The 25459-nt window shown below is 39.3% G+C and overlaps 1 protein-coding gene and 1 long non-coding RNA gene across 3 annotated transcripts in view; one reads left to right on the top strand and one right to left on the bottom strand.

Moving 5' to 3' along the window:
• Positions 1-447: 447 nt before the first annotated feature.
• Positions 448-25459, bottom strand: part of LOC108526472 (uncharacterized) — a 25951-nt gene continuing 939 nt past the window's right edge. Inside the window, exons 2-5 of one of the 2 annotated variants that reach the window (XR_001884535.1) lie at positions 22749-22879; positions 21662-21834; positions 1738-1810; positions 448-536 (exon numbers count right to left, since the gene is read on the bottom strand). This is a non-coding gene — a long non-coding RNA (uncharacterized LOC108526472). Of the gene's footprint in view, positions 537-1737; positions 1811-21661; positions 22190-22748; positions 22880-25459 lie in introns of those variants that run through there. The other variant, XR_001884534.1, reaches the window with a different exon arrangement.
• FGL1 (fibrinogen like 1) overlaps positions 12989-25459 on the top strand; it is a 32366-nt gene continuing 19895 nt past the window's right edge. Inside the window, 2 exon segments of the mRNA XM_017867258.1 lie at positions 12989-13071; positions 23459-23538. Of these exon segments, the coding sequence (XP_017722747.1) occupies positions 23476-23538 (63 nt within the window). The 5' untranslated portion in view covers positions 12989-13071; positions 23459-23475.

Here is a 25459-nt window from a genome sequence, read left to right as displayed (position 1 = left end):
TGCGGGCCAAGGCGGTCGAGGGCCGGCCTACAGTGTGCCTGTTTAAGGATTAACAATATATGCTTTAGAATAGTGCTTTATTAATATAGTCATGAACCATAAGACTAGCTTGTGCTTAGTCCAACAATGTAAGAATCAGGCGGTGAGCTTGCTTGACTGACCACAGAGTGGAACAACCAACCGCGGGAAGTGTGTGGAGCCTCTAAGCGAGAAAGCTTGCTTATTGCTCAGCCTCCCGCTTGAGTCCCTGAACAAAGGTCTCCTGGGAAGGGAAGCGACCCCGGATCCGTTCCCCAGAAGGGAACTGCAGGAGGCTGCTTGTAAAAGAGGAGAAGTCCTCAGCGGTAGAGATAAGGAGGAAGTCTTCTATATCTCCCGCTCCTTCCCAGAGGCAGAGAGCTCTGCTGCTCTGCTGCTCTGCTGATGGTGCTTGGGAGTGGACCGCCCCTTTGATGCACAGGCCTGTGTCTGACGGGCTGTCTGCTTTCACGTCCTGTTCTGTTCTGTTAACCACTTAGTTGGACTCTGATGATTATCTGTAAGTTAAACATAGAGTATTAGCTTACATAGTGGAATAGTAAATAATATTAACTTGCTGATGACGCACGCTACGCCCTCTGCCACCTCTCCCCATGGTCACCTTATGATCAGCCCACCATCTGCCCACCCTCAGCCTATAGGATCAAAGGAATTGTACTCAATAAATATCAGTGGAATCCAGAGCTCAGGGCCTTCGCAGTTTCCGGGTTGCGATGGACCCCTAGACCCACTTTTGTTAACTCTTGAACTTTGTGTCTTTGTCTTTATTTCTTTTCTCATTCCCTCGTCTCCACCAGGAAGGGGAGAACCCGCGTGTGGTATAGCGGGCTGGTTCCCCTGCAAGGTTGACCAAATGTCTTCTGTAAAAGACCAGATATTAAATATTTTCAGCATTGTATGCTATACCGTCTGTTGCAACTTCTCAGCTCTGCAGTTATAGAATGAAAGCAGCTACGGACAGTATATAAACAAATGGGCATGCCTATATTCCAATAAAACTATTTGTAGACACTGAAATTTAGATTTTATATAATTTTCACAGGTCACAAGATATTGATCTTTTTGTGAATTTTTTCAACTACTTTATTAAAATGGACCATGGGTCCAATTTAGACAGTGGGCGATACAATAGTTTGCTGACTTCTGATGTAGAGCACTAAACACTTAAGTTCGTAGATAATCAATGTGAGGTCGGAGGAGAAATTAGCAATGGAAGACAATGCAGTTTCTTTACTTTACAGGATGGTTATTTTATGAGTACTATTTTGAACTAATAGAAAGGGAGGGTATAAAGCCTGTGAAACTGAATATTTGTAGGTATTAGTTTGTACCATGTATTCATTCTTTCTTTCTTTCTCTCTCTCTCTCTCTCTCTCTCTCTTTCTTTTTTTTCTTGACAGACTCTCACTCTGTCACCAGGCTGGAGTGCAATGGCATAATCACGGCTCACTGCAACCTCTGCCTCCCAGGTTCAAGCGATTCTCCTCCCTCAGCCTCCCGAGTAGCTGGGACTACAGGTGTGCACCACCATGTCCAGCTAATTTTTGTATTTTTAGTAGAGACAGGATTTCACAATGTTGGCCAGGATGATCTCGATATCTTGATCTTGTGATCCATCCATCTCGGCCTCCCAAAGCCTTGGGATTACAGGCGCGAGCCACCATGCCCAGCCACTGTACCATATATTTTCTTACATACTGGATTTTGTTTTTCGCCATTCACACTAGAGGTAGGCATGCATTTCCTCCGAGGATTGTCACAGCCAGCAATACTAGAAACAACAGATGAAAAAGATTAAAATCAGAGCAGCTCCCACTCCTCACAATTTGCCTGGGTGGAAAGAGGATGAATTGGTGGGAAATCAAAAGAATGTGATGTTTTCCCTCACATTGCTGAAAAGGAAGAGGGGGAAGGTGCAGCAGCAATCTGTGTAGTCCCTGAGGCTGAGGTCCCAGTGACTAGAGCAAGAATAGACAGTTGTAGTGACATTATACCAACTTCACACCACCCATGCAACCCCCAGACTGGAGAGAGACTCAAAATTGTTTGATACGCTGAAATGAGTGGAGAATTAGATTTCCCTGAGCCCATGAAATGGAGCCTTGAAATTCAATTAGAAAACAGAGTGACAGTTATTTCACATGTAAATTGTCAGAATACACATACGCACTTTACTTACACAGTACAAGTGTCAGTTACCTGAATGCTCTAAAGCCTTGAAGTTGGTGGGGAAACCATGTTTCCATCACATCTACAGTGGGAAACCTAACCTCCCTTGCTGGCACCTTCCAGGATCTCTGGAGTTAATGTTTTTCTATTGTTTCCTGCTTGTACTGACTTACTGTGATTTCTCTCAAGACTAGCCTCTTTTGGCTGCTCTTTTTCTCCACTCCGCATCATTCCCAAAGCAACAGCAACTTTCCCTTTTCTCAAAATGCCACGGATACAAGGCATCTCTGCATAGTAGATTCTCACTGAAGATTCAGTGTTTAACCATGGAAGGCAGGGGAAGAGGAAGAGGAATTTAGCCTGCAGCAAACACCTTAAAACTGACTATTTACTATTGTGAATAGTGCCACAATAAACATACATGTGCATGTGTGTTTACAGCAGCATGATTTATAATCCTTTGGGTATAAACCCAGTAATGAGATGGCTGGGTCAAATGGTATTTCTAGTTCTAGATCCTTGATGTGGCACATATACACCATGGGATACTATGCAGCCATAAAAAAGAATGAGTTCATATCCTTTGTAGGGACATAGATGCAGCTGTAAACCATCATTCTCAGCAAACTATCGCAAGAACAGAAAACCAAACACCACATATTCTCACTCATAGGTGGGAACTGAACAATGAGAACACTTGGACACAGGAAGGGAAACATCACGCACCAGGGCTTGTTGCGGGGTGGGGGGAGCGGGGAGGGATAGCATTAGGAGACACACCTAATGTAAATGACGAGTTAATGGGTGCAGCACACCAACATGGCACATGTATGCATATGTAACAAGCCTGCATGTTGTGTCCGTGTACCCTAGAACATAAAGTATAATAACAACAACAAAAAAAAAACCTGACTATTTAAAGATCCTTGCTCTTTAAAGATCCTTGGCCATAGCCCAGAACTTCTCCCTGGCTGCCTCTTGCTCAGCTCCCTGGGATGTTGGTGCATTCCTTCCCCACATCCTCCTCCCCATTCTTACCTCATTCACTCCTTCCTTTTTCACCCCTTTCTTCTTGGGTTACCTATGGAAACTCCAAATTCTTCATTAATTCTTCACTAACAGAATAATTTTGCCCTCCTGGTTTCACTGCTGGCCTGTTTCAGCCAGGCCTATTATTAAACGCTGTTCTTCCTCTATGACTACACTAATGAGTACGACCTATTTCCTCACCGTGGAGTTCTAAGAAATTATTTCTTCTTTGAATGCTAAAATTAATTGCACAAGGCCCTGAACAATCCTGATTAGCAGATATTGTGAGAAGAGACATCTCCATTTCCCTGACATCCCCTCCTGTTATATTCAAGAGAAGAACAGGGCATGGCTAACTCAGTTCTTAGGGGCCAGTTTTCAGTCCAAACCCATAGTGCAGGGAGGAATGAGAGACCACATCCAGTTCTCTAGGAGGGTCCCATTTGTTGTTTGTTACATTCCCAACATTTTGTCATTTTTAAAAGCATTCTCATGTGGTCTGGGGCCATCCATCATTATCTTAGGCAGCAATAATTCGACTTCTGATCTGGTGAAAGCTTCTCATGGATTGTGTGTGTGTCTGTGTGTGTGCTGGATGAGAGAACTGTAGAGGATTGGGAAGATGCGGAGATAAAGATTCTGGTGATGTTACGCTCCAAGTTCAGGTTGCCCTCTGTAGCTTGGGCTTCCACTCTGCTTCTTTCTTCCACTCTTCACCTCTGGTTTATTTAGATCCCTGCACAGGCTGGAATTATGTTCTAAGGCTGAGAACCCCACAGCCTCTGTGTAAAGCTAACAAAGCCCATAGCAAATGGATAAGACCCTGCTTCTAGAACAGTCTACTTCAAGCCAAATCGTGGCATATAAGATGTTAAGCAAGTCGCTTGCTCTCTTTACGTCTCAGTCGCCTCACTGGGAAAATGGGAATTAAAAATAATAATATATGTCTCAAAGGGCTACTCTGGAGATTACATGAGTTAGTACGTAGGAAGTGTTCAGAGAGTACCTGGCTCGTGGTAAGTGATTTCTAAATGTTGACACTTACTTAAGTTTACAGAGAAGGCTCTGTGCTAAACCTTGGGACTACAAGGTTTCAGGATCCATTCCCACACTCAGATTTTAACCATTGATTTCAAAGCACCCACACCATGCCAGGTTGGCTGGCTCACGATGACTTTAGCCATAGGGACCGCCTGAGCTGCTTCTGGATACGGACACTGGGACTAGCTAGATCACCACATAAAAGAAGTCAGAGTATAGCTTGTTGATTGTTGACTTGAAGGAGAACTTCCAGGCCTTTTAAGTAGAGAAGTAATGTGGTCTTTTTTTGCATCAAGATAATGTTTTATACTCTGTAGGATATGGTCTGTATTGAGCAGAAACTGGAAGTAGATTGATCAACCAAGAGAAACCAGTAGATTATGCCAAGGTGATGAAGACATAAATTAAGGTGGCAGTGGCAATCGGGCTGATGGAGAGAGTTTAGTATTCAGAAGGTAGAATCAGCAGAACTTACTAACTGGAAATGTAGGATGAGGAGGAGGAATGTTCTCTGATAATCCCAAGATTTTGAAGTGGGTAGGAGTAAGTGGCGGTTTTGCTAACTCACTATGTTCTTTCAAAGGCAAGCCTTTCTTCCCAAGGGGAGGGAAGGGGAAGAGGAAGAGAAGAGACTATAATAAATTAAGTCTGAGCTAGCAGGCTATTGGACAAACACTTCCGGAGTTACAGAGAGAAGTAATAGCTGGAATGAAATATTTGGGAGTTGTTAAACACTAACATTCAATAAACCAAAAAGGAAAGAATACTCCATAAAGGAAAGATGGAAAACTTGGAGGATACCCAGAGAACTAAGAGAGATGGGTTTTATAAAAGCCTGTGGAGGAAGTTTTGAGGAAGAAGGAGCAGCCTGGGAATTCAGTGAGAAACTCCCATGAGGAGTCTTGTGGCGTCATTGTAAGCAGCTGCAATTGCAGTAAAGGGGTCAGAAGTCACTGGCTTTAATTGAGGAGTTCATGGAAAGACAGACCGTGGAATCAGTCAGTGTGGATTGCCTTCTTTAAAAAAATAAGCTTAGTAGAAATGGAGAGAAATAGGAAAGTTGCTAGAGGCAGGGGTAAGAGAGGTTTTAGTTTTCTAGGGTTTAATAAACTTGGACTTGTTCATAGAGTGAAAAGGGGAAACGACTGGGGAAGGAAAGGGTAAGGTCAAAAGTGAAAAAGAGGAAGGTAATCAACCTAGCTCTAGAGAAGAAATGAGGAGCTGGGGGTTAAAGCACAGGTGGAAGGATTACACTGCAATAGGTGGAATCAATACCACAGAAGCAACCGTCAAGCACCAAGGGCCTGGGGTTGGTGGATGTCTACCAACTCCTGGTCTCCTGACACCTGAGAGGAGAATTCTGATGTGGGACTCTCAGAGATTTCAGTAGGTTGGAACCTTAGTTGTCTATGAGTGTACCCCACTCATTAGATACTTTTTGGCTTTTCTCCCTGTTCCATCTCATTTGTTTATGCTCCCTGGAATCACCTCCCAAGTAAACTACTTGCATCCAAATCTTTGTCTCAGGCTCTGCTTTCAGGGAATCCCAATTTAAATAGTTGTTGAGTAAGAACATTATCCCAGACTTTGTGAATCCAGGTCACAAAAATATTTTTCTTATATTTTATCTACTTTCCAACTTTCTTGGTAGCAATTTTGTTCTGCTACAAGGTCTTCCATTACAGATTAAAGAAGTTTCTTTCACCTTTCTTTACTGAAATGTAGAACTCTTGTGCTGAAGCATGAATAAATTTGAGAATGTTAGTAAAATGATTTTAGGGGCATTTTATTGTCTGCATCAACATTCACTGCATCCACATTTCACAAATAGTTCTACATTATTAAGAATAATGTCATGAGTGTTTCCTTCGTTCTGTGAAGAATGAGGCAGCAGGCTGGGCATGGTGGCTTCCTCATCTAACATCGGAATTATCTTTATAAGATGAGTTATTGTCTTTGTGTGTACATTGCTGCCTCACTCTTTTTTTTGAAACAGGGTCTCACTCTGTTGCTCAGGCTGGAGTGCAATGGTGTGATCTTGGCTCACTGCAACCTCCACCTCCCAAATTCAAGTGACCCTCCTGCCTCAGCCTCCCAAGTAGTTGGGATTACAGGCACCCGCCACCACGGCTGGCTGTTTTTGTATTTTTAGTGGAGATGAGATTTCACCATGTTGGCCAGGCTGGTCTTGAACTCCTGACCTCCAGTGATGTGCTGGCCTTGGCCTCCCAAAGTGCTGGGATTACAGGTGTATGCCACCACACCCAGCCTGCTGCCTCCTTCTTTACAGAATGAATTAAACAGTCATGATGTAGTGTCAAGACAGAAGGAAATGAACATTTGTTGCATATTTTCTATCAGGCATTGTCATAAGCACTTCATGTAAGTTATCAAGTTTAATCAAGTTACCAATTTTGAATATTTACATTATATGCTACTACAAATAGGTGATATTATTATTCCATGCATAATAAATATTTCCGAGCTTCTATTGTGTGGTGTGCATATGCTGGGTGCTGTGGATATTGAAATAAGAAAAAACAAGCCCTGATCTCCCTGGAATGAAAAGAGAAGCTCCAGTACACAATACAGTGATGTGTGATATGAGAGAAGTAAATACATAGGAGAACATCTAGCCTTGGTGGATGGGCTAGGAGAAGGGCTGGTGGCTAAGACTTATTTCATTCAGAGAGGGTACATGGAAATGAGAATGGGCAAATAAAAAGGTAACAACTATATACATCACAGCAATGGAAAAGGGTACATGTAATATGGTTAATTCATTGGTGAAAGAGTCATTGGAGATGAAATCTTAGGCTTGCCGAGCATCTTTATTGAACCAGGCAATCTTCCATTAAACTGGACAGATCCCCTCCTTCCATTTCTCTTGAAATTTCCTAATTTTGTAGTACGAGAATGGCACATACTATGTAACTTTTCTTGCTCACAACAGATCCCCCAGCAGCCACACTGACAAGAATTTGTGGGCCACAGAGTAAAGCTGTGGCCTCAGTGTATGGGTGCCATATATCTAGGTGTACACTGAAATACAGATGGCTGGGCGTAGTGACTCACGCCTGTAATCCCAGCACTTTGGTAGGCCGAGGTGGGCAGATCATGACCATCCTGGCCAACATGGTGAAACCCCGTCTCTACTAAAAATACAAAAATTAGCTGAGTATGGTGGTGCGTGCCCGAGTCCCAGCTACTCGGGAGGCTGAGGAAAGAAAATTGCTGAAACCCAGGAGGTGGAGGTTTGCACTGCTGCACTCCACCGTGGCAACAGAGCGAGACTCTGTCTCAAAAAAAAAAAAAAAAAAAAAAAAAAAAAAAAAGAAAAAAAAAAGAAGGAGAAGAAGAAAGAAATACAGATGACTGGGTTAATTGGATTCTCCCTCTTAGGGATGTGAGATTTGTATGGAAAGACACAGAGGTCAAAATTCCACTGAAACTAAAACATTTTAAGGGCTGCATACTACAGAATAAATCCAAGAACACATCTTTGAGAGATTTTTGGAGCTGTCCTTATTATTCTGCCTTCCCTTGGCTTGTATCAGTCTGTCATTGATTCTATTACTTACTTCAGTCAGTATCCCTCCAACAAATCCAATTATTTTTGCTCTAGATGGCTGAAGTTCATTTCTTTAGATTATGAACAACAACAACAACAACAACAACAAATAAAACTAGCATGAGTGTATGACTCTCAAATGGGGCCTCAATATTTCAGAATCTGTGATTGCTGGAGTCAGACACACAATGTCTATTCTAAAAGTTCTAGAATTTTTCCACAATGTCTCTCTGAGGGGGAAGCAGGAAAACACATTTCAGTCTTAGAGGAATCATTTTGTGGTGTACTCTTGGTCATGCCTATGGGAGTCAGCCTTTGTTTTTGAGGGAGTTCTAGTTATTGGCAAAGTCATCCAAGTGCCAATACAAATTTTTAAATATACATTTTAAAGGTTTCATGTGCCAGATTATTGTCCCAAATGCACATGCAAAAAATAAGGTGTGCATGATGAACTAAATGTGGGCCAAATTAATCAGAAAGTGTGTGTAATTGTAGACAATGAATTTTTTTGTCTCTCGACCTAATGTACAGTTATTTCAAAGTGAAAGGAGGAAACTGTATCTCAGGGAATTATATTTAGATTGTCTTCCTTTTCTAAGAAATAAAACTGAGTTTAAAAAAAGACAAAAAATTATACAATTCAATGAGGCAAACTGTATTTTGTCAAATGTACACTATTTTATAAATTTATACGCTGATAGCATTCAGGAAGTTTAGATCAGAATAGCTTGCACACACTGAGGCCTTAATACTTCAGACCTTGTCATACAGTGATACGGAAATCACGCATTTTCCATATAGTTGACATACATTCATGAGAGATACAATATTTCCAGGTCTAAAAAACGAAGAGGCAACACTAACAGAGACAGGATTTACAGGCCATCAAGGACATGAAAAACGACAATACATTGCCAAAAATCCATAAAAAAAAACAAAAAAAAAAAAAAAAGCGACATACATATACATCATCACTGAGAAGTAGAACGAAAGTAGAATGAAAATCTTCCGTGTTCCTAAAGGCACGTTTTAAAATGTGGTTTTACTTAACACGAGCTCTTGTTTTCTTTTTTCCCCACATATTTTTATACAGTATAGCTAAATTTCTTCTTCATGTGTTACGGGTAAAAGATCTGTTTTCTATTACAATTCAACGTGTATTTGGTTGAAATTGTTTTTTTAATGACGTGTGACCTTCTGGGGAGATTCTTCTTTAATAGAAAAGATGCGATTATTCAGAAGCATAAAATAAATGCCAGTCCACAGTCCTTGCATACACACAGAAAGAAAAACAAACATATTCCTTAGCAAGAACACTTTTTATTTTTTGTGGCAGAAAAAAATAAGAAAACATCTTTTGCTCTTTTCCTGCTAGGGAACCTATTTAAAATTTGTTTGATAATCAGAGGGGAAAAAAATCCAAACACATAGGTGAGAAAGCTCGGAAAAGATGAGTAGTGAATAAGCATTTCATTTTTTCTTAACTAGTATGCAGGGGAGGACACAGGTTGTGTGGAACCTGAAGCTACACATTTGGGGGGGATCTGCCAAATGTCTATCAGTAGTACTTTTTACGTGCCTAATGTAGCAGGCCTAGAGGGAGAGCAGTCCAGATGTGAGCAAAAGAACAGAGGACTCTGGGAAGGAAGAAACAATGGTACAGTGAGAAAATTCCTTCTGTGGCATTCAGCTTTCCTGTCCAGGAGTCCCAGAGTTACAGGCAGAGTTCAATCGGAGAAGCGGAGTTTGTAGGATAATAATGGATTTGACTTAATACAACTGTGGGAGCTGGTTAAGTACTCTTTGAAAGGAAGCTGTCTCCATAGATGATGTTGGAGCTTGAAGTACGAACCGCAGTTAAGTGAGAGCACAGATGAAAGAAACAGAAGCAGGAGCTGGAATCTATGAGGACGGACTGAAACCTGTGTCAGTTCTTGTTGCCTCTGACCCTGGTTGATGTGGGTGTCCTGCAGAAGCCAGACCATTTGATATGTGCTAAAGGAGGCTCCAAATTATATCGATAGGGAAGTGAAACAGCTGGAGGCGTAGCCACTATCTTAAAGCCAAAGAGATACGTGACAGCATGAAGGAGCTACAAAGATGGCTGCCCACTTCCTTTCGGCCCGCCTACTGCTCCTAATGGAAAGCATCAGGCAAAAGGAATTCTGGGAAGTGTAGTTCGGCCTACCCAAGTTGACGCATTATAAAGCACCTCACATTTTCTTGGTTCCTTTTCTTCGTCTTTCTCTTTATCCACCTTTACCCTTATTTTTCTAATTCATATTGTCAGACTCTTTCCCAGAAAGTGTATGTGAAGGTGGAACTATTTCTTGAGCATCTGTTAATTTAAACTTTCTGCTAGTTACATCAACAATGGGAATATTTAAGTTAACTCACTAGTAAAATTGGTTTAGTTTTATTAATTTTAAAATGCTTCTCCATAGAAATTTCTGAGACCTATGTTATGTGCAAATAAATTTTCTAGTTTTTCAGGACTCTGCCTGAGATCACATTGAAACCAGCATTTTAGGAAGAATTTGATTACCTCCACCTGAGGAGGCTCTGCTAGTTGTGTGGAACGAATGCTGTTCTTAACAACCCCTTTCCTTGATACCTACAACACACTCCATTCTAAATAGTTTAATAAAAGGCACATTTAAAGTTTAAAATGTTATTGTAATCAGAGCATGGAGTTTTATAACTCCCATAAAAGGGTGCCTCCTGAACTGGGAGTCAAGTTTGGAAAAAATAACCACCAGAAATTTATGCTGGTAGAATACAGTCAAGGATACAAGATTAGTTGTATGAGTCTAGTTCCTCATTCAGCCTTAAGCAGACATGTTCCTCGCTGCAAGCTTGAGTGGACTGGAGGCGGGGAGATCTGGAATTAAATCTTCCCACGGGGACTGGGTCAAGTGGACAGGTGTTCAATCTGGCAGGCACAATACAGGGTCCAGAGGGTCTGGATGAAAATTGTACTGTAACTGATGTATTAATTGAAGAGTTCTCTGAATAAGGTCTTCCAAAAGGAGAAGAAAAAAAAATTGACAGTGTCCATTTAATCTGTTTGGGAGCCTCATCAGCCTGATCTTGATGGGCCTGTACCTGTCGTCCTATTTTATCATTCTTTTCTTGTACTTCTTTCAGCCAGTGATCTCAGGTCTCATTCTCATTTCATAGCTGTGGTGCAATTGTGCAAGGTCACAACTTTTTCTTTTCTTTCTTTCTTTCTTTTTTTTTTTTAGACAGGGTCTTGCTCTGTCACCCAGGTTGGAGTGCAGTGGCATGACCTTGGCTCACTGCAACCTCCGCCTCTTGAGTTCAAGTAATTCTCCTGCCTCAGTCTCCCGTGTAGCTGATACCACAGATGTCCGCCACCACACCTGGATAATTTTTGTATTTTTAGTAGAAACTAAAAATACATGGGGTTTTGCCATGTTGGCCAAGCTGGTCTCGAACTCCTGACCTCAGGTGATCTAACTGCTGCAGCCTCCCAAAGTGTTGGGATTACAGGCGTGAGCCACCGCACCAGGCCATAATTTTGACCTTTCTTGGTGATAGTTCTTCCACCATGTTATAGCAGTACATCCATGGAGTAATGTTACTCCAAGAAAATTTGGCTTTTGGAATTCCTCCACAAAATATTGGCCCTAGAGTAGTCCTTACTGCCTGATTAGCTTTTGCGAGTTTCTCCTGAGGCAATGATGCCAGCCCAGTTTCCGAAAGACAGCATAGTCTACCTTTAGTAGAGAAGAGCACAGATTCTCAGCGGGGTTGCCTTTGAGCCCAGCTACACCTCTTGATACCTGTGTGACCTCATGCAATTCACTTAAACCTCTGTGCCTCAGTTTCCTCATTTGTGAAATGGAGATCATTAACAGTACCTACTCATAGGGCTGTGTGGCTGAGTGAATTGATATAATTACCATTTTTATCACATTATGAGTATACCAAGTGTTAGCTGCTGTTAGTATTGTGTCCCCCCAGCGAGGAAATAAACACAAGGCTAAATCATTGCTTGAATGGGGAGAAAGCTAAAGGCATACAAGAAGGAAAGGTAAGTTTGTATTTCAAAATATGTCATTTTACCACAGAGGTAATTATCGAATTAGCCAAATAATCCCATATTTTTGCTTTTGAAATTTAACATTAGCAGCTTGAATTATCTACAATGATGAATGTATAATTTCCACTTCTGTGTGTGTGCAAATCACTTCAGCCTAACTGGCTTTTTCTTCTTCTTCTTCTTTCCAGTAAATCAACAGGATTACCTTTCCCTTAATAATCTTCCAAACGTCCACTTGAAGGACAGGAAGATGTTTAACGGGAAGACCAAACATCATCAGTGCTCAAGTCCAGTAGATAACAAAGAACAGAAAGAAAACAAAACTTTGGTATTTTACTGGAATCTGAGTGAATAAATAGGGACCACAGGACAAACGGCAAACAATTGCTTGAGTTACATCAGAGGGAAAGAAGAAATGAGAAACCCAGATTTCCAATATGAAACTGTTATACAATATGATTAATGGAGCTAACAGTTGCCTATTACACATTAGAAAATCTTCTAGAGGATTTTAAAACAAAAGGAACAACTTGTCCAGAGTGTAATTGATGCTACCAGTTAAATTTCACAATTTTGCACCTCAGGGAATACTTTTGTTTTTCTTAGAGAGCAAATAAACTGACCATGTCACCTTGGCAATTATTAACCTGCCTCGTTTTTCATAACTAGGAAAAATTTGGCTTATCTCTGTATTTTAGTTGAGATGACACATTAATTCATATATTTATGGGTAAAATGTTGTTATCCTTAATACAAAGCAAAGTTTCAGCTGGACTTTGGTTTTACTTAATCTTCAACAGAACATTATTGATGTTAAAGTACAAAAATTCTCTGAACATAATAGTAAGTTTGAAAATATATATATATCTTTATAAAGATATGTTATTGGATCTTTCACAAAAAGTCATACAAATGGGGAAAAAAGAAAAATATCAGAGTATTGGAATTTGTCCTTGAATCTCCTGTTTTAGTTTTCTTTCAGTTAAACCAATGTCCACATGTTTGTTTCTGGATTGAAGCCAGAATCAACATTGTCCCTATTTCTAATCAAATAATGGAGAAATAATTACACATTCTGAATGCAGTCAGAGGATCCTGGGAAGCAGAGTGTCTGGACGGAGACTGAGCTGGGTCTCTGACTCATTTCTGACTTTAGGCAAGTTATTTAATGTCTCTGCATTTTTGACATGCTTGTAATAATGCTAATTTATTTCACAGGTATGATAGTAACCAAAACTCAAGTAACAACCACTAGCTTTTGCAAGAAGTCAGGTTGACTATCAAGAAGCTTGCTTCGACAACTTGGAGAAGAGATTTAGAATTATGTATCTTTTCTATTTCCTTTACATTTTGAATGAATTGGATGGGACTTTGATGTCAATGATAGGTTTGCAGTTTCAGTATAAAAATTAAAAATAAAATGGACCATATGACAATTTTCACTTCAGAAGTAAAAGCTTCGGAAACATTTTCTTTATTGCCTTTCTTGGGGATCAAATATATTTAGCTTCGTAAGGCTTTCAGTGAGTATAGATTCTTAAGAAGAATGCAAAAGCAGTTATATTCCATTTTCAGAAAGAGGAAAAATTTGGAAGGAAATAGCTTAAAAGGAGACTCTCAGCTTGTGTTTATGGGTAAATTTTTAACTCACTGACTTAGGTTATGGTCCATTTGTGAATGCTAACTTCTTAAACATACTTCCTTCAATAACTTTTTCCTTCCTTACTGTTTCTTTTATGTGTCCTTTTATAATGTCTCTTTTAAAACATACCAATTTTGAAATGTCTACATTCTACTAATGTACTTCTGTTTTGTAATTGTTTTTAAAAATTACATATTATCTGTAGAACTTTTCATTTACAAATTTAATGTCTTCATCTTTAAATTTAATGCAGTGTAATTAATTAAATATCTTCATCTTTAAATTTAATGCAGTGTAATTAATTAAATATTTTTAAAAATGTAGTGGGGAAGGAATTAGAATTTATAGCATTAAAATAATTTATGTCAAATAATATAGTCCACTAAAGAACAGCCATTTGAGAACAATTTTAATTTTATAATAATTAAAAGTTTCAAAACTGCCTAATGCAAAAATATTATAAAAGAAATACAACTAATTGTGCAATAAATGAACAGAGTAATTTGATACAACTTTATCATAAGCCAGATGTGCAGAATAAATAGTGGTGTACTATCATGAATGATGGAGACCAGAGTTTTGAAGCAAGTTCCTTAATACTTAGCATTTCTTCAATATTACAGAGAATGTTGGCTAGAATTACAAATGAGGAAAATGGGAAATTTTAGAGAACTTAAGATATTCTCAGGAATTATTCTAAAGCTAATCAAAGGAATATAATGACTTTCTAAATATATATAATTACATTTTGAAATGCTTTATTGTTTATATGTTGCCAGACTAGGGGGTGCCTTTTTGTTTGATTATTGGATTATCTTAATGGCAATGAGATGAACATTTCTGGATATCAAGAAACAGAGGCCTGTCAAAAAAATTTCATTAGCCCTTTATTTTGTACTAAATCTAATGCTAAGCAACATTTATATACCTTATATAATTATATATAATATCTATAATATATACATAATTATTGTAATAATTTATGTACATACATACACATATATACAGTGTACGTAGGNATATAATTACATTTTGAAATGCTTTATTTTTTATATGTTGCCAGACTAGGGGTGCCTTTTGTTTGATTATTGGATTATCTTAATGGCAATGAGATGAACATTTCTGGATATCAAGAAACAGAGGCCTGTCAAAAAAATTTCATTAGCCCTTTATTTTGTACTAAATCTAATGCTAAGCAACATTTATATACCTTATATAATTATATATAATATCTATAATATATACATAATTATTGTAATAATTTATGTACATACATACACATATATACAGTGTACGTAGGTAAAATTATATGATATATAGGTGCGTCACCCAGAGCATTTTCTTTTATTTATTTATTTGTTTGTTTATTTTTTGAGACGGAGTCTTGCTTTGTTGCCCAAGCTGGAGTGCAGTGGCACAATCTTGGCTCACTGCAAGCTTCGCCTCCCGGGTTCACTCCATTCTCCTGCCTCAGCCTCCTGAGTAGCTGGGACTACAGGTGCCTGCCACCAAGCCCAGCTAATTTTCTTGTATTTTTAGTAGAGACAGGGTTTCACCGTGTTCACCAGGATGGTCTGGATCTCCTGACCTCGTGATCTGCCCGCCTCGGCCTCCCAAAGTGTTGGGATTACAGGCGTGAGCTACCGTGCCTGGCCACCCAGAGCATTTTCAAAACATACTTTCATTTATGCAACAGCCAGAATCAAACACTGGAATAAAAAAAATTTTTTTTTAAGCTGTAAGTGTTTTTTGTTGTTGTCGTTTGTTTGTTTTTTGAGATGGAGTCTCACTCTGTCACCTAGGCTGGAGTGCAGTGGTGTGATCTTGGCTCACTGCAACCTCTGCCTCCCAGGTTCAAGCGATTCTCATGCCTCAGCCAACAGAATAGCTGGGATTAAAGGTGTGTGCCACCACACTCGGCTAATTTCTTTGTATTTTTAGTAGAGACTGGGTTTCGCTATGTTGGCCATGCTGGTCTCAAACTCCTGACCCAAGTGATCTGCCTGCCTTGGCCTCCCAAAATGCTGGGATTACAGACATGAGCCATCACACCTGACTAAGCTCTAATTTTTTAAGCTAATTTATTCACTTCTGAAATAAAGTACTTGATCCCACAAATGCATAAGAAAACTCGAACCAAATAAAAAAAATTTTCAACAAATAGCATTAAAGCAAAGTCTAAAAGATACAGACATTTCATGACTTTTCATTTTTGACTCCTGAATATGAACTGGGAGTGGATTAAAATAATGAAGATTTATTTCCTATCACATAAAAAAAAAAAGGACATCATTTTTACTAATGATCCTTAGCAGTTTCATTTATCAAGGAAATACCCTAATCAGTAATTCATTAAATTCATTGGCTGTTTTCAGTCAGAAGAACAATTTGAGTTGGAGTCACAAATAAATAGTATTTATGTCATATTGTTACACTGATTTCCCAGACTAGTGTAAATATAGTTAGTGAAAGTCTCTTTTATTTCTTTAGGCAAACAATTTTCCCTCTCTGAGCCTCGTTTCCTCTAGTGTTGATGATATTTGACTGAATGATGTCACTTCCTTTAATTACGTTTTGTCTGCATGTTCTAGCCTCGGGGAATAAGGCTATTTCTAAAACCTCTTTATATGTTTTAAAAAATATTTTGTTTCCCATCTTTATTTTTTTTTGCTTCCTTATAATAAAATGTTTTGTTTCTTATTTTCTGTAACATGAAAATACTTTCTGATTTTATGTCTGTGACTATGCAGTTGATTGGTTATGTTTAAGAAATCTCCATTGCGTAAGGGTATTTATTGTTTTCCTTTTTGTTACTTGAGTTTCGTGATAAATTTTAAAATTACATAGTTAAAGACACTAGGGTACAAATTTAAAAAGCAACATAGCTATTATAATTTTGCTCAAAAAATATATTTACTGCCAACTGAAAACATGAGTCAAACTAAAACCTTATTATGAGATAGCTGTGGTAATTACCTTGGCCCACTGAGACAGCCAACTTTAAATATCTTAGGTATTATATTTTCAGTTATATATTTTCTTTTGGGATTTTATAAATCCAAATATCTTTTCTCAAACCAAAATAAGCTATCACATATCAACATGACATATTTGCAAATCACCAAAACTTTATGAAAAGCATAGTTCATTAAGAGTTCTTAGTTATTTTTGTTGTTGTTGGAAGGGTGAAGATGGAGGGAATCTGATAAAGACATCTTATAAATTCAACAGACACAAAATAATTTGATCTCCAATAAGCAACTGTGAAATTACAATAACAGATCTTGGGAAGTTCTGCAATCCTGATTTAGGTTTACAAGTTTTCTTCTCATCTATTCAATAGATATTTTGTTGAGTACCTGTGCTAGGTTCAGTTGTGCCCCCCAAACATATGTTCATTCCAACTTTTATTACCTGTGAATGTGATCTCACTTGCAAATAGGGTCTTTGTAGATGTAACTAAGTTAAGATGAGGTCACACTGGATTAGGGCAGATCCTAATCCAATGACTGATGTCCTTATATGAAGAGGGAAATTTAGACACAGAGACACACAGAGGAAAGACAGTCACGTGAAGATGGTATCGGAGAATGGAGTGATACTGCCACAAGTCAAAGGATGTCAAGAATTGCTGGCAACTACCAAATGCTAGAAGAGGCCAGAAAGGATTTTCTCCTATAGACTTTGAAGAAAGGGTGGCCCTGCTCTTCTTGATTTTGGACTTGTATCCTCCAGAGCTGTGAGATAATAACCTCCTCTTGCTTTAGGCCACTCAGTTTATGGTAGTTTGTTATGGCAGCCTCAAGAAACTAGTACAGTACCTAGCTATCCACCCAGCATTAGGGCAGTGTATATAATAGATGTAGCCCCTCGCCACTTGGCACTTACATTGTAGATGGTGGTTGGAGTGGGTAGACAATAAACACATATAATATTTCATTATATTTGGTGATAAGTGCTAAGGAGAAACTTAACCCATTGTAATAAAGATATGGAGTGTATGGGTGATGTTGTTTGCCTGTGTCTCCACCCAAATCTCATCTTGAATTGTAGTTCTCATAATCCCACATGTTGTGGGATGGACCCGGTGGAAGGTAACTGAATCATGGGGAAGCTACCCCCATGCTGCTGTTTTCGTGATAGTGAGTTCTCCCGAGATCTGATGGTTTTATAAGGGGCTTTTCCCCCTTTTGCTTGGCACTTCTCCTTCCTGCCATCATGTGAAGAAGGACATGTTTGCTTCCCCTTCCACCATGATTCTAAATTTCCTGCAGCCTCCCCAGTCATGGCAAACTGAGTCGATTAAACCTCTTTCCTTTATAAATTACCCAGTCTCAGGTAGTTCTTTACTGGGTAAACTGATAACATGAGAATGGACTAAGACAATGGGGACAGTTTTATTTTATATGTAGTAGTCAGGGAAGGTATCTCTGGGAAGGGAATACCTGAGCAAAGACCTGAAGGATGTCATGGAGCAAACCACAGAGATTTTCAGAAGCGCCTTCCAGGTAGAGAGAACAGCAAGAGCAATCGCCCTGAGAAGTCTGTGTATTTCAGGGTGTTTCAAAAATGCCAAAGAGGCGTATGTGGCCAGAGCAGGCAAAAATGATGGGAAAGGAGGTGTGTTGGGGAGATGAATGCTCACAGATTATGTAAAGCTTTGCTGTTGGATGACCAAATATCCCAGTTTGCCCAGAAAAGGCTCAGTATAGAATGTTGTCTCATCGTAATTCTAAAAAAATGTTCTGGGAGTCCAAGGCAGACGGATCACGAGGTCAGGAGATTGAGACCATTGTGGCTAACATGGTGAAACCCTGTCTCTTCTAAAAATACAAAAAAAAATTAGCCAGGCATGGTGGCTGGACCTGTAGTCCCAGCTACTTGGGAGGCTGAGGCAAGAGAATGGTGTGAATGCAGGAGGCAGAGCTTGCAGTGAGCCGAGATCGTGCCACTGCACTCCAGCCTGGGTGATCGAACGAGACTCCGTCTTAAAAAAAAAAAAAATTCTGGTTTGCAAAAATGGAATCTTCCAATGGTACCTTGGGCCAGACAGTAGCAATGGAGGTGGTAAGAAGTGATTGGCTGTCGTATAAATTTTGAACGTAGAGTCTTTTGTTAGGAAAGTTACTTTGCTTCACTATTTTAGCTTCCTTTAGTAAAAAGTAGACATAATTTCTCTTCTACAGGCATCATGAAGATTAGCTGATGGCAAAACCATGAGATTCCATGTGTTGATGATGTGTTAGAAATTTTGTAAATATATTTTAAATGGCACACATTAATGTATTAACATGGGAGGCAGCACTGATATAAAAACAGGTTGTTGCCAATTTGTTCTCTCTCTTATCAAGTAAGCCACAAACAGTGTATTTTGAACCTATTTTTTTTTTTTTTTTTTTGGCATTCATTGTAGTATAAACAGTTCTAATGATTTCAGGTGTGTTCTTCCTAGCTAACCAATATGCATTAATTTGAAACAATGGAATTGCCATTTTTCTAAGTCAGAAATGTTCAAACATCTGCCATTTCTTATAGTTCAACCTAATACAGTAAGAAAGGATTAACCAGGCAATAAGGAAAGAGGTTCAGGAGATCTGGGAGATATTCCCAGAGGATATGCCCAGAGGTTGAATGGTCCTGGGGAAATCGTAAGCATCCCTGTGCTTATTTTCTTATTTTCACTATGAGGCTAACGAAATAAAATAAAATGGCCAGTTAAAATTTGGCAGTGTTTTGGGGTGTTGTTGTTGTTGTTGCTGTTGTTTGAGATGGAATCTCGCTCTGTCACCCAGGCTGGAAAGCAGTGACACAATCTCAGCTCACTGCAACCTCTGCCTCCCAGGTTCAAGTGATTCTCATGCTTCAACCTCCCAAGTAGGTGGTATTACAGGCATGCACCACTACACCAGGCTAATTTTTGTATTTTTAGTAGCGATGGAGTTTTGTCATGTTGGCCAGGCTGGTCTTGAACTCCTGACCTCTGGTGATCCTCCCACTTCGTCCCCGCGAAGTGCTGAGATTACAGGCGTGAGCCACCGCACCCAGCCAAAGTTTGGCAGAGTGTTTAGTGACGTCCAAACACAAACACAATATGGTTGCAGATGAATATTCCTTATTTTTCCAATCCACATGTTAGACTTAGGGAAATAGCCCTTGGCCCCTTGATGGATCCTTCAATGTAAGTACTACTGCAGTCTTGCAGAGCTACATTCTACTTGAAGTGCTAGTAAGTAACATTACAGCCGTGCCGAGCTACATTCTACTTGAATGGCTAGCTCATCTTTATATAATGCCCCAGGCCATGCAGGCTGCTTGGCATCTTTGTGGAAATAGTGTAATTGTCCCAACAAGCCCGTTTGGCAATTACTCTGTGTCGTTATTAAAATATTATTCTCTTATTGTGAAGAAAAGATACTAAAGCATGCTGTAGGTCAGTCATTTTCTGGTGACAGGGATTAGAGGACTTGGAATCCATGCAATTTTTAAAACTTTACCTAATGATAGATAGAAAATATATGCTTGAAATAATCTTATTCTAGTTCATTGTTATTTTTTTCTAAGCCTTCTTTACAAATATATTTTCCTACTGTAATTCAGTTTAAATGGATGGTTTTTACTTCTTAGTAAAATTATTGACTGTTGATTTATAACTGATACAATCCTTTGTCGTATTCAACGCTGACATTGAAAAAAATTCAGCCACAATGAATAAGGAGCGTTCCCAAGAACTCCCAGATGAAAAAAGAAAAACAAAAGAAAACATGAAGCTACCCCCAGGATCAGAATGAAAATGTATTTGCTCCTAACATCAGATGTCTTTGGTTTAGAATATTTATTTCAACTTGAAATTTTCTTGATTTGTAGACATAATCTTGACATCAGCGAACACGAGATTTAGGACACTATTGCATTCCAAATGATGAGTCTTTAGTGCAGTCAATGTTTTTATCTTAAAGAAAATGATTTTATCTTTCATGACAATAATAAAGGTGACCTAGAAAAGTGTTCCTTAAATAATTCCAAGCTTATTATATTAATTAGCAAATATTAATTGATAGCAAACCTAATCATCTTTTCTTTTAATTTGTTCACTACTTCTGTTCCTTTGCAATCCTATTCTCACCCCATTTTATCTTTCATAAAATACACAGAGGCTGTCTCTTTTCACATTGGTAAACGTTTTAAATGTCACAAAGTTAATTTTCTCTATTTTTAATATAAGCAAATATTTTAATGTATCAAGTATATTTAAGAAGTTACATATAAAAATATCTACTATTTCTATCACTGGGCCTAAGGTAGGTACATAGTCAATATATGATTGAATTTTAAAGAAAAAATATTTACTAAAATAAAATAAAGAGTGAAATGTCAGAGTTCTTTTAAATTGTTGCTACAAATTATATCATATAGTTAAAAGNATATAAAATATCTACTATTTCTATCACTGGGCCTAAGGTAGGTACATAGTCAATATATGATTGAATTTTAAAGAAAAAATATTTACTAAAATAAAATAAAGAGTGAAATGTCAGAGTTCTTTTAAATTGTTGCTACAAATTATATCATATAGTTAAAAGGATAACTTTACTAGAAAATGGGTCTAGAGATACTTTTTTTTTCTTTTTTTGAGACGGAATCTTTCACTGTCACCTAGGCTGGAGTGCAGTGGCGGGATCTCGGCTCACTGCAACCTCCACCTCTTGGGTTCAAGCAAGTCTCCTGCCTCAGCCTCCCAAGTAGCTGGCATTACACACCTAGCTATTTTTTTGTATTTTTAGTAGAAACGGGATTTCACCATGTTGGCCAGGCTGGTATCAAACTCCTGACCTCGTGATCCACCCACCTTGGCCTCTTGAAGTGCTGGGATTACAGGCGTGAGCCACCACACCCGGCCCATCTTAGTTATTTTGTTCACAATGTTGGGTGAGAGGGTTAAGTCATGACTAATTGCTATCATATGAATTTCTGACCAGTGTTGTAATACAGAAGTTTGGTGTTTCTCTTCAGACCGTTGGATGTGGACAAAATAAAATGTAAAATATACCTCTCTTCATAAAGAAAACTTACATTGAAAGAAACAAGCAAAATAGTGTGCCTATACCTTTTATACCTCTCCCAGGTGCATGAAGGAGGCTTGCCAACTGGTGGGCTTCTTTGGAGAGTGATCAGTCAAGGAAACGTCTCCTTTGATGGAAATCCCCCAATATCAGTCTCTGAAGATCTTTTCTGTGAAGCTCTGCAGTTCCTCCAGTGAGGAATCCCATGTTCACTGGCCTGGAAAGTGGTAGTAAGAGTGTAGAGCCGGTTGCCTGACTGCAAGAGAAGTAGCCTGGGAAAGCCTCACCCTTTTTCAACAGTGCCTCTCCCCTCCCCTTCAGTGCTTCTACTGTCATGCCACCTGGAGCATCTCTGGGCAGTCTTAATATAAAGTAAATCTTCCATATTCTGAAAGAGTACGAGAAGCAGCATTCACCTGGCTGCTCAGGGTTTAGGTGAGGATCTGACTGTCAGCCCATTTGCCTCTACCTTCACTTCCAAGCTAGCAGTGCCTCCAATCCACAATGCCCCAGAGTGCTACAATGTGACTTCTCTCACTTCTCATGGTGTTCCTGTCTGCTGCTGCTTTGCCAATTCCCCTACTTCTCTTCTTTTCTCTCCTCTCCTCTCCTCTCCTCTCCTCTCCTCTCCTCTGCTTTTCTCTCATTTCTTTTCTGTCTAGACAGGGACTCACTCTGTCACTCAGGCTGAAGTGCATTGGCGCGATCTCAGCTCACTGCAACCTCCTGGGTTCAAGTGATTGTCCTGCTTCAGCCTCCCGAGTAGCTGGGACTACAGGCGCCCGCCACCGCGTCCGGCTGATTTTTGTATTTTTACTACAGACAGGGTTTCTCCATGTTGGCCAGGCTGGTCTCGAGCTCCTGACCTCAACTGATCTGCCCACCTCGACTTCCCAAAGTGTTGGGATTACAGGTGTGAGCCCCCGCACCAGGCCCTCCACATGCTTTTTATCATCTACCAGCTTGCTGACATTGCACACTAGCTGTTCTTTCCCTTTCTCTTTGACTTTGTCAACTCGCGTCTTTTACAGTTTTTCTTTACTCATTTTCTAGTGGGCTTTGTGAGAAGGAAAGAATTAAATTCATGTGTTCAATGCAACCAAAACTCCCCAAGTCCTTCTTAACTCTTACCTTCAGAAATACACTTCGCCCATGGTTTTCCCGTAAAAGAGGAAAGTACGTCAGAACAAACAGACTGCAGTTTAAAGCAAAGAAATTACATTTTTCCCTCTGAGAAGGATTTTGCGTCCCGAGGAATAATTCTGTAGAGGCAACAACAGTTATTGGGGTCACCACATGAGTTAAATGCTAGGGATACCAAAATTAGCAAGGTGTGATCTTTGCTTTCAAAAATCTTATTCTAGGCAGTGGCTCATGCCTATAATCCCAGCATTTTGGGAGGCCAAGGCAGGAGGATCCTTTGAGTCCAGGAGTTTGAGACCAGCCTGGGCAACATAGGGAAAAAAAGACGCAAGCTCCGTAAGCAGAGAGACCTGCATGCATACTTTGACTGAGCTCCTTCCTTGTTGTGTAACATTAGGTAACTGATTAAAATGCTCCTGTGCCTTTCCACAGCATAACACAAACAGCACAATAGGACCGCGAAAAGAACCAGAGTCCCTCCTCTGTTACTGTGATCGAACAGGTTCAATTCTAGTTAACACTGAGTGTCATTCTGTGTGGTGAGAGACTGGGAAAGTCTGGGAGAATTTCCTCAGCGACTCTAGGATTAGGGATGGCCTGCGGCTGCATCCGACTTTCTGGAGCTACTTACGTCTGAACTCTGGTCTCATGAAAAATTCAAGGTTGATACAATTATAAAATTCTTTTTGTTCTTGCAGTTTTTTCAAAGGGGGACATGGCAAAGATGTTCAGTTTCATCCTTGTTGTCTCCGCTCTGATAATGGGCAGGGAAAGTTCGGTAAGCTTATTGTGAAAACTATTGTTATATTTATAATGCCTGCTTTTATCTGAATTTTCTTTCATTTTGCATTAAACCTACAGTGACTTGTCATTGAAAAAACTAAGGGGGAAAAGCAAAGAGGCTGGTGGAAACACTGGACACATAGTAAAGCAGCACTTCAAAGAGCTTTACTTTTTTTTTTTTTTTTTTTTTTTTTGGGAGTCTGAAGCGGGTGGATCACAAGGTCAGGAGTTGGAGACCAGCCTGGCCAATATGGTGAAACACCGTCTCTACTTAAAAAAAAAAAAAATTTGCCTGGCATGATGGCATGCACCCGTAGTCGTAGCTACTCAGGAGGCTGAGGCAGGAGACTCTCTTGAACCCAGGAAGCGGAGATTGCAGTGAGCTGAGATCATGCCACTTCACTCTAGCCTGGGTGACAGAGTGAGACTCCATCTCCAAAAAAAAAAAAAAAAAAAAGGGGTTTTAAATTTTTTTAAAAAAAAAAATTACACAAAAAAAAAAAAATTTTAAAAAATTCACTGGAGTTATTCGGTTGGAATATTAGAAATCTGAAACTGTCAATAGTAATTAAAATTAACCTTGGGCTTTTCAATATTGAAAAGTATAAAACTAACCAGATTATTTGAAAGTAATTACATCGAGCTTGTGTTGTCCTTCATTTGTGAATAAAAAAGACAAAACATTCATTCAAAGTTCTTAGAGAAAGAAAACGCCTAGGTTTTAAATAAGCTTACTAAATATGTATATACAGTCTTATAAAAATTGGACATACTTGAGCTGTGATCTGTTCAGTTATTTTAAAATTGCATAGTGCACTATGTTTAACAATATCACAACTGATCCCCCACTATTGTGAAACAACACGGGACCCAGACACCATAAAATGTTCTTGCTGTTCAATTTTTAGCCTATGTGACTCAAGGTGCTAAGCAAATAACTCTCTCAGAGAGGATAAATCTGAGTGATAGGGAGAGAATAACAAGAGCAAGTAAGAAAGAATCCTAGAGAGGCCGGGCGGCGCCGTGGCTCACGCCTATAATCCCAGCACTTTGAGGCCAAGGTGAGTGGATCTCTTGAGACCAGGAGTTGGAGACCAGCCTGGGCAACAAAACGAAACTCCGTCTCTACTAAAAATACAAAAATGAGCCGGGTGTCATGGCACACAACCTGCATAATCCCAGCTACTTGTGAGGCTGAAGCACAAGAATCGCTTGAACCAGAGTGGCAGAGGTTGCAGTGAGCTGAGATTGCACCACTGCACTCCAGCCAGGGCAACAGAGCGAGACTCTGTCCAAAGAAAGAGAGAAAGAGAGAGAAGGAATCATCCTAGAAAAATGGCTGGAAGAGGTTCCGTGTCTTGGACCTAGGGATGGGAAGAAGGGAAAGAAAGAAAAGAAAGAAAAGTAAAGGGAAAGAAAGAAGGAAAGGAAGAAAGAAGGAAAGGAATGAAGGAAAGAAGGAAGGAAGGAGGGAAGGAAGGAAGGGGCAGCAAGGAAAGGGAGGGAGGAAGGAAAGAAGGAAAGAAAGAAGGAAGGAAGGGAGGGAGGGAGAGAGGGAAGGGGAAAGAAAGGAAAAGAACAAAAGGAAAGAAAGAAAAGAAGATAAAGAAATCATCCTAGAAAAAATGTCTGGGAGAGCTTCTGAGAAAGGAAAGGAAAGAGGAAGGGGTAGGGGAAGGGAGAAATCATCCTAGAAAAATGGCTGGGAGAGGTTCCATGACTTCGACCTAGAGATGGGAGGTAGGGCAGATATAATATATATACACACACACTACATATATATGTATATATACTACATATATACACCATATGTATATGTATACATATATAAATATAAATATATTATATATACATATATTTGATATAATATAATAAATATAATATCTAAATTTATATATAATATATAAATATGTTAT

The sequence above is a fragment of the Rhinopithecus bieti genome, unplaced genomic scaffold, assembly GCF_001698545.2.
Source record: "Rhinopithecus bieti isolate Rb0 unplaced genomic scaffold, ASM169854v2 scaffold_2888, whole genome shotgun sequence".
Taxonomy (NCBI): Eukaryota; Metazoa; Chordata; class Mammalia; order Primates; family Cercopithecidae; genus Rhinopithecus; species Rhinopithecus bieti.
Note: the sequence above shows the minus strand (reverse complement) of the source record. Positions and strands in the feature narration are given on the sequence as shown.